Source organism: Austrofundulus limnaeus, unplaced genomic scaffold (assembly GCF_001266775.1).
Source record: "Austrofundulus limnaeus strain Quisiro unplaced genomic scaffold, Austrofundulus_limnaeus-1.0 Scaffold36, whole genome shotgun sequence".
NCBI lineage: Eukaryota > Metazoa > Chordata > Actinopteri > Cyprinodontiformes > Rivulidae > Austrofundulus > Austrofundulus limnaeus.
The window spans coordinates 393,888-403,890 of record NW_013952438.1 but is presented as its reverse complement, the minus strand read 5'-3'; the positions used below and the strand labels follow the sequence as shown (position 1 = coordinate 403,890).

At 37.9% G+C, this 10,003-nt stretch overlaps 1 protein-coding gene across 7 annotated transcripts in view; it reads left to right on the top strand.

Annotated features, from left to right (window-relative positions):
- mapk10 (mitogen-activated protein kinase 10) overlaps positions 1 to 10,003 on the top strand; it is a 50,455-nt gene that overhangs the window by 25,744 nt on the left and 14,708 nt on the right. For all 7 annotated transcript variants that reach the window (XM_014006471.1, XM_014006468.1, XM_014006470.1 and 4 more), the window contains exons 4-8: positions 27 to 156; positions 645 to 703; positions 1,847 to 1,985; positions 3,532 to 3,697; positions 4,258 to 4,329. In XM_014006471.1, the coding sequence (XP_013861925.1) occupies positions 27 to 156; positions 645 to 703; positions 1,847 to 1,985; positions 3,532 to 3,697; positions 4,258 to 4,329 (566 nt within the window). The remainder of the gene's footprint in view (positions 1 to 26; positions 157 to 644; positions 704 to 1,846; positions 1,986 to 3,531; positions 3,698 to 4,257; positions 4,330 to 10,003) is intronic.

Sequence of the window (10,003 nt, the reverse complement as noted above, 5' to 3'; positions counted from 1 at the left end):
CTCTCTCTCTCTCTCTGTTTCTGCAGTGCGGGCTATGATGCTGTCCTGGACAGAAACGTAGCCATTAAGAAGCTGAGCAGACCCTTCCAGAACCAGACCCATGCCAAGAGGGCCTACAGGGAGTTGGTGCTCATGAAATGTGTCAATCACAAAAATGTAAGTTCCTCCTGAAAGATAACAAAACGAAATGCGCACCACCCACCCCCACTCAAATAAAAAAGCATTTGCTGTCATGATAGAGCGATTTTTAAACCGTACCTCGGCCCGATTCTATTTCTGGCTCTGAATTAAATCCCTTCGGCAGCTAAACGCAGAGCGGCCTCTGCAATGCTGTGACCGTGCTAAATTCAACGCCTCCAGACGTGTGCCGGACCGGTGAGGGAGAGAAACAGAGAAAACTTGGAGGGATGAGTGTTATCGCCACTGTCACAGTTTCTGCTCTTCTACCCCAACCCCCGCCTCCAATCGCCTCCGTTTATCCTTTCTCTTTTGTTCCGTCTCACTTCTCTGATTCACTTGTTTCTCTTGCTCACCATCGTCCTTCATCAGGGTCAACTTGCACCCGTTTTACCTCCCAGTCTCTCTCAGTCACTTCACTGATTACCAGCTGTCCGTTTGATCCTCCGTTCTCTCCTCTCTTTCAGATAATCAGTTTATTAAACGTCTTCACGCCACAGAAATCATTAGAGGAATTTCAGGATGTGTAAGTATCTACTGTGCGAAAGTTTTGACGCTCATTATTGATGAAATCTGCGCAACAATGAGAGTGTGTTTGATTGTCTGCAGTGTTAGCTGAACATCTCATCAACTACAAGGAAAAATGAATGAAACTCTCAAAAGCTGGATGTGCATCTGCAAATGACTTTTAGAGTCGATCCAATTCAAAGTGCAGCCACTGCTAATCAACTTTAGCAACCATAAAAATACTTTTAATTTAGCCAGTTTTACAGATACTGAGCTAAAGTTTGATGTAGTAGAAGCTGGGAGTTGTTCAAAACACATTTTTAAAGCACTAAATGATGAGGTGAGATCTGTTTTTCAAACTTTTCAATTAATTACGAGTCAGCTGCATCTGTTTGTTAGCAAGCTATATCATGAACCCTTTGACAGTTCTTTAAAAAAAAGAAGCTTTCAGATAGTTACTACATTCAATTCAATTCAAAATCAATTCAAAAATACTTTATTGATCCCAGAGGGAAATTTGGTAAACTGATTTATCTACAACTGATTAACTTCAGGAATCAACACATTGACTTTAGGCGACACAAAAGTGGCCCTAATTCAGTCAGTTTTACAGAAACAGAGCTAAGATGTGGTGCGGTAATAGCTGAGAGTCATTCTCAACACAAACTCTAAGTGCTAGCACATCTTGCAAAATTTCACAATGTTGCATGAGATCATTGCATTTATAAAGTTTGAACAATATACAACTTTGTTCCTTTTAGCACAAGATGCTTTTAGTTTGCCATGAAAGGCATCAGGCAAAATGAATTCCTCTGAGGAGTGCTTAGCCTTTCATTTATCTCTTTTTTTTTTCATTTCTATGTTAAATACCAGAAAACGTGACTGACTTTGTGTTGAAGTGTAGACAGTGAAAGTACTCCAGGTGTCAGGTGACACTGCTGATGGGATCGTGTTCTCATGCTGAATGATAAATGAGAGCGTGTTCGCTTTTAGAACTATCCCACCACTCAGAGATTCAGGCGTTTCGGTGGAGATTTTCAGTTTTTTTTCCTACACAGAAACTGTTGCTGCAGTTTTGTACAGCTAACGCTCCAAATGCCAAACAGCTCATCAGTCACACATCTGACACCACCGCATTAAAAACAACCATCCTTTTACCCAGGTACCTCGTGATGGAGCTGATGGACGCCAACCTGTGTCAGGTGATCCAGATGGAGCTCGACCACGAGCGAATGTCCTACCTGCTCTACCAGATGTTGTGTGGCATCAAACATCTGCACTCAGCCGGCATCATCCACAGGGTAGGACAGCGAGACCGCTCACTCTGCCTGTTCACCTGCTGAATTCTGGTTTGGGTTGGTTGCTTTTAAACCTCTTTAAACCTCTACAGATTTGAGCCAATCTGTAACATCCTCTAGTCATTCTGGTGGCTGTATTGGCAGTGATGACAGTGAGAGATCACACTTTTTTTAGGGCAAATGAAACTCTGCTGATTAAGCGGGGCATTTAATGGGATACAAAGTTTACAGCATTTGCTTCTGATTGTCATTAAATGTGTTTCTGGAGGCTCAGTTGAAGCACACATGAACAAACCCACTACCCAGTTATAAATATTCACCACTTGATTATTTAAATCAAAATAATCTTGACAAAATGAACATTTATTTTACTGTGCTGCAAAAACATTCTGCACACGTGCAAATTTGGTAGCATCAAGCTAGATTTGACACATAGACAGGACAGAAATCCAAGTGTACCATACATTCATGTTCCAAATGTTCAATACATTTAACACATTACGGAAGAGTGTTTGAATATCTTTTTTTTAATTTCATAAAAAGAAAAACGATGTCAATGGTGCACATGTAAAGTTCAATTTAATCTGTTTAGAAGTAAAAAGCTGCTTAATCCTCATATATTAGGGCCATTCAACTGGTGGCCTATGGGCCAGTTAGGGCCTGTGAGTGACTTCAGTGCTGTCCGCCAATGAGTCAATAAAAATATATATCTTTTTAGACTTGAATGATGAATATTTTAATTTATATGGGAATCCTGCTATACAGATTTTCAGGGCTATACAACGCAGCCTGCCTGCCAATGACCTCGTTTAACAAAAATAAAATTTAAATCAGACAAAAGAATGATAGATTATTATTTTTTAAATATACTATTTATTTAATTGTTGGGTATCTCAACTTTGAGCTGTTGATTTTCAGTAACTGTGGCCCTCAGAGCCATTTAGATGCCTCTGAAATTCATGAAAACTGTTTTTGTCAAAATAAAATCACGAGAACAGTTATATTTATAAAAACAGAAAAAAAAACTAAGTAAACATAAAATAAAACACTTCCAGCTGAATACTTACATTATTACAAATATCAGCTATTTTTAAAATATTTTTAGATTTGCATAAGGTTTCCTCTTATTGTAAAGCATGATAAACACAACAATTATACACAAATCTATGAGAAGAAAAACATTAAAATCTAAAATTCTTGTGATTTTGTTTGAAGCCCCTTATTAGCTATCCAGATGTGTACACTGTTGGATTTATTATTAATTATGTCAGAGGAAAAGACAATTTTACTGTACTGAGCGTCTAATTACAGTCCAGTAACAGGTGGGTTCAAAAATAGTTCCAATGATGATTTTACTACATTTTTGTTTTCATTGTTTATGTCCTCCATATAGTTTATATTGATCATGGTTTATTTTGGGTCTAAGTCATTCTAAACTAAGTTTAAATAAATATGCACAGAATAAATGTGTAAATTATCTTTGTCAATGATCAATATGGACGATCATGAAGTCTGACAGCAGCTGAAAAGGAGATTCTATTTTCTCCAGGATCTCAAACCAAGCAATATAGTTGTGAAGTCTGACTGCACCCTCAAGATCCTGGACTTTGGGCTGGCCAGAACAGCCGGCACCAGCTTCATGATGACTCCGTATGTGGTGACACGGTACTACAGAGCCCCAGAGGTCATCCTGGGTATGGGATACAAAGAGAATGGTGAGAAATACTGAGGATTTGTACCATTTAGAAACCTTTTAAAGTGTCACTCTGAAGAGGTTTATGAAGCTGAATCGAATTTTGTTAGCTGAAGTAGACAGGAAGAGTCTCTTTAATGTGACTTTTTTTTTAATTTATTTTTTTGTTATGGACATTAACAATCAGGAAACAAAAGGCAAAATCACATCCTCATCAGTGATTCTGGTTGAATTGCACTTGATCTAGAGTAAGGTAAAGTGTTGGAGAGTGTGAGTCACTGATTAAAAGCCCGCAGAACATGTGACTGGACGCCAGCCTCGCTATGATTCATTAGTCAGAGTCCTCTCAAGAATGAAAGCCCGTGGGCGCCATCACTTTGAGTTTCCTGCAAGCAGTCAGTCCTTCCAAAGCTCTGCTTTCATTTTCTGTTTCTCTTGTTTTTTTTCAGCTTTCTGTCTAAATGCTTTTTTACCAAATATTTTTCTGTTTTATCTAAATAACCACTGTCACTAACCTTTGCTTCCCCTTCTTTTCTCTGCTTCCGTCTCTGCTCGTCTCCACCTTCACCTCTATGCGTGCAGTGGATATTTGGTCGGTGGGGTGCATCATGGGAGAAATGGTGCGCCACAAAATCCTGTTCCCTGGCCGTGACTGTATCCTTGCTAATGCACAGATGGGTTACTATGTTTAGTGAAATGTGCCAAAATATGTCGGGTTTTAGGATAAATTGGCTCAAATCGAGTGCTTGAAAATACGGATTTATTAATTAAGGTTAACATTCACAGGCAACAAAATATTTGAGTACTTTAACAATTTATTGAACTTTAAAAGAATAATCTAAATTCAGTTCTGTGTAAAGGCGGCACGGTGGCTCAGTTGGTAGAGCTGATGCCTCTCAGCAAGAAGGTCACCGGTTCAAATCCCGGTCTGGGGACCTTTCTGGGTAGAGTTTGCCTGTTCTCTCTGTGCATGCGTGGGTTCTCTCCGGGTACTCCGGCTTCCTCCCACAGACCAAAAACATGACTGTTAGGTTAATTGATAACTCTAAATTGTCCCTAGGTGTGAGTGAGAGAGTGAATGCTTGTTTGTCTCGTTTGTCTCTATGTGTGGCCCTGTGATGGACTTGCGACCTGTCCAGGGTGTACCCCGCCCCTCGCACTGTGACTGCTGGATATGGGCACCAGTGACCCACGCGACCCTGAAAAGGAAGAAGCGTGTACAGAAAATGGATGGATGGATGGACAGTTCTGTGTAAAGGTTATGAATAACTATGATCTTACCTGTTGCAGATAGCTTTTTGAATGACCTCAGTTTAGAATAAAATAGAAGAGTAGAATAGATATAGCCTTTATTATGCCGCTGAGGGGAAATTCAGGTGTCACAGCAGCATTCGTACAGTTATTTTAGAAACTACAGATGGTGCACACAAAACAAAATTAACACTGACTAGCCATGATACAACTACTACTAATAAAAATATAATATAAAGAATTGTGCAAGAATAGAAAATGATATTTTTTGTTTTAGAGACAGTAGACAATCAGTATCCGACATTAGGAATCAGAAATTGCCTGTTTTCAGTGCAAAACTATCTCAACAGACTCAACAGAATAACTGTAAAGTGAAGTATCACAGCGCAGACGAGAAACACAGATGTGCAATTGTGCAATTTGGAGTTGCCAAAGTCTATTCTTAGCAAGGATAAAGCCAAAGTGAATAGCTGACGTCTCAAAACAACTCTAATCTTAAAAACCACATCCACTCTTTTTTCAAACCTCTTGTCAGTTTTAATTCCTGTAGAAAATATGAGAAATCTGCAGAAAGGGCTCTCTAGCTAGTAGCTACTGCTAGCTTTCTTCTGCTATTTTCAGTTGCAAATAATGATAACATTTTAGGAAAACCGTTTCATGAGCAGTGACCGCGCCACAACAAAGCGTATTAGTTTATGCAAAGTTGTTGAAGTGTGGGTGTCTCAGTGGGAAACATCTGGCCAGATTAGTACCCGTGATGATCAAGGTACAGCCAATCTGAAGAGAACTGAGTTGATTGAAAGGGATTAAAAGAAAGGAGGAGGAATATGAGGAATGAATGAATCGGGTCAGTGACAAATACTAAGAGGAAGGGATAAGTTAGAGAAGAATTAAGGAGTAAAAATCTTATAATGAAGTTGCTGTGAAAAAACAAAACAAAACAACAGCAATTTGTCAAGGTATAACTCAAAACATATTTTAGTTCATCAATTCACTCTAAAATAAACTGTTTCTCCAAATTGAATTTGTTCAAAGAGCCATCATTAACAGGTAAGATATTCATTTTTCATAACTTTCTACAGAACCCCTCTTCAACAGATCTGAATTACCACTTTTAAGTCCAATAATTTTATATACTGTATATATATATATATATATATTTTTTTTTTAGTGATACTCGACTTGCAGACCTGATGCTAGCTGTATGTTTCAGAGGTGAACTAACTTTATAACACATGCTTGACCTTTTAACTTCAACTCCTCTTTCAGCAGCACTGTTCATGTAACTCAAATAACACCAAGAGTTTATATCTGTCTAATGTATAGTGTAAAAAAAGTTTAAACTAATCTAATGGTAAATGTGTGCTATTTGTTTTAAAATTCTGCCTTCTGTATAAATCCCTGAGATGACTTTGAAAATGTGTGAACTTATTCCCCTTGAGAATATGTTTATAGCTGAGGTAAATCTTTAATGGCAGTAAAGATATTGCCTTTCAACATGCGAGTGTTTCAGAAGACAAAAAAATGGCCAAAATAAGAGTGTTGATGGTGAGAAAAACAGTAAAACTAAATAAAAGCCGTAAGTTGCATACTTTGAAATGAGTAGCTGTCCAAATAACATGTAGTATTTGCATAAACAAGCACAACAAATACTTATACTAATTAAAATCCAGACCAAAGCAAAAATGAACAAATGTGACCACGGGCTGGAAAATATAATAATTGTTGAAACAATTTGTGTACCTATATGTTTATTTTACAACAAAAAAAACTGATCAGTTGTTCCGCACCATAACACCACAGTGAAAGGCATGGCCAGCTAAAAAGCTAAACAGCTAAAAAAAAAATAGCAAAAAAAGTAAAACTGTGTGTGCTTCACACAAGCAGGAGGTGGCAGGAGATAAAACACAAATAACTGAAAGCAGAATAAAAATTAGAGTGACACACTTGAAGCAGCAGTCAGAAAACACAGAGCATGATGTAATACTTCTAATCAGAGCCTCACTGACCATCCTTTTGATGTCATACAGGCCAATTCTTACAAACTCTATCTGTGACAAGAACTCCACACAGGAATTAACAGAAGTTAGCTTTTGTTTGGACAACATGATGAAGGATGTATGTGCACCTAACGACAAAAAAATGTTTTATTCATTAGGATATTTCTGAAGAATATTAGTATCATATTTTGTGCTAAAATGAGAACAACTTATATTTTTATTTCTTTAAGGGGTTCCTGTTTGTTTCTCATGATCAGGACTGCAGCACTGACAGAGTATGTTTATGTGGGGTTAGCACAACTGCAAATGGTGTGGAAATAGTGTTTAACATACAAATAACAATTATTCTTGAACAACTTCATTGTTTGTGTATAAAACATACAGTAATTTGTTATTATGTTAAAGACAGTGCAAATTGAAGAACAAATTATGTTTTAGGCTCAAAAACAAATCCTAAAAGGGATCATTTGAGGTAATCGTGTTCTGTCCAATTGAATGTGCGTCAAAACATCTGTGGGTGTCCAAAGATTTCTGAGAAATAGAACCACCAAAAATGATCAGATTAAAAGGATCAGCTGTTGCCATGTTGCCTTGTGGTAACTCTTCACTTCCTTTTTGCCTCTGTCCCAAACACATGCTGCAGAGGAAGACTGATTGATCTGATTAATTAGGTCTTTGTTTGCAATTAGAGAAAAAAGACACTGTCTACTATTGAGCACACTAGACCGACTAAAAGAAAGGCACAACTGTGTGCATCAGGTTAATTTAACACAACACATATTTATCAATTTTACTTGGGTGAGGAGGGGGTGGGGCCTTTAATAGCAGGGGGCTTTTTTAGCAAAGAAGGCTGGAACTGGCTCGTTTGATGCCTCTTGTGTAGTTTTCTCACTGCCACTTTACAAACATTTACATACCTAATTTAAAAGTTTTGTCTTTAATATTATATTTTTCTTTGGAAACATTCTTTTGCAATTAAAATAGTTACCAACATAACACCTCATGTATGAGAAAACAGGCAAAAAAAATAACCCCACAGAACAAGTTATCTTCATAAACCTGAGTGACTTGTGATCCTTTCCTAAATCAGCTATATTCTGACAAAAAAATTGTGAAATATTTGCTTTCGTTCCCCATTTGTGGTGCCCCCTGGATGGATGGCACCCTTAGCATTTGCCTATTCTGACTATGCCATGGGCCGGACCTGGCCAGACCCCAAATGAAGTTTGCAGGAACATTACGCAAAACTTGACCTTAACTTATGCAATCATTGTGTAACCTGTATGTGGATCTTAACCAGCCATTTTTTGAAGACATCATTGCTAGTAGCATATTGATTTTAATCTTAAAGAAACTGACATTGTCCATTGAAAAGCTGACCAGTCGATCTCTTATGAAATGCTGCCAATAAATTTGACAAGTAATTCCTTCATGAAAACAGGATCAAAACGAAAACAACGTGAAAACAGCTCATGTGCCAAACATCTGCAGCATATAGTGGCTGCAGCTGCTTTAACCAAAACCACTCAGGTGCCTCGTTGTGCTGCAGCCTTTCAGTGCGCTCACCACAGGATCTGACATTCAGCATTGATTAATGACTGTCGGAGCACACACCTGCAGATGGCTTCGCATGTGGGTGGACAAACAGATCGCGCTGGAATGCTAAGGCAGACCTGTTTGGTCTTTGCAGGCAATTTGTTGACAACAAGAAAAAAAAGAGCCTTCCTTAACATTTAAAATGGTGATTTTTGAAGTAATTTTGAGGCGTGAAGGAAAGCACCAGTGTGTGCAGGTGTTTCTCATCTCTCCTGAGCCTTAAACATGCAGCCTGTGGAAGATTAATGTTCTGCACAACTAAAAACCCTGCAATGAGCTCAGCAACCGCTTGTAATGAAAAATTCCCATCAGTTGATATCTAAGACTCCATCCTTTTCAATGTAGATCGATGATGTATGCTCATGCACAACTTTGTGCATCTTTTGCTCATAGATCAGTGTTAGATCAGAACCATATTGCTGCTTTTCTTCATTTACTTTGTGGACTCACATGCTTCAAGTATTGACCTTGCTGAGGTTGGACTCGGCACCTTCCTAACTGTAAATGATGAGAAGGGCAGTCTGTTACAACACTGTGTGCAGCCGGATTAGTGGTTGTTTGATGGTGGATTAACACAGCACAATGCTAATGAAGTAGCTACTATATAGTAGACAAAAAAGTGTTGTAAGTAGATAGTTAAAATACAAATTTATTTAAGAATCAATCTACATTTTTAAGTCACAACCATAAAAGATAATATTAGGATTATATTTGAAGCTCTGTTAACCGGTAAAGTTTACTTTACTTTACAGGCCTGTGTGTGGTGCTGTCAAACTCTCGAGAAAATATAAAGCAGGAAACAAGGCGAAGAGCACATGCATTTAGCCAATGAGGTACTTACACTAGGCAAATATACCTCATTGCATTTAGCTTGCAAGCTGAGTGTAAAATGAAAACACAAGAAGAAGAAGAGACTCTGAAGTCATCGGGTAAATTAGGGTGGGACGATGACATCATTTTTAAAAGGTAGCATTTTGGTCATCCAATGCAAGTATTAGACTTCAAAGACTTTTGTTTTCACTCTGGAACCCATTTTTTGAAAGAAAATAAAAACGTATTATCTTAGGGAGCCCAAAAGGCTTTTTCTGTGTGGACACAATGATGAAACAATAAGAAAAAGAGTTTCTGTTTTAGTGTCAGTCATGTGCATTTTTAGAAAAATCGGTCAAACTCGTTTCTCAAAAACACTTAAAAATGTGCAAAATAATAAAATGCGAAAAATAACTCTTTTAACTCACTTTAAAGCAGCTTCAGTTCTAAGGTATGAACAATAGTTTATCAAATTGAATCGACACGGTTTGTTTTCCCAGAGTTGAACCATTTGATGCTTATGACAGTTTTCATTTGGTTTATTTCCAGTGAAATTGCCAAAATAGCCTATTTTACCCTTGAGTTTCTATCATAACCTGGAAGATGGCAATGCATGTGTGTGTGTGTGTGTGTGTGTGTGTGTGTGTGTGTGTGTGTGTGTGTGTGTGTGT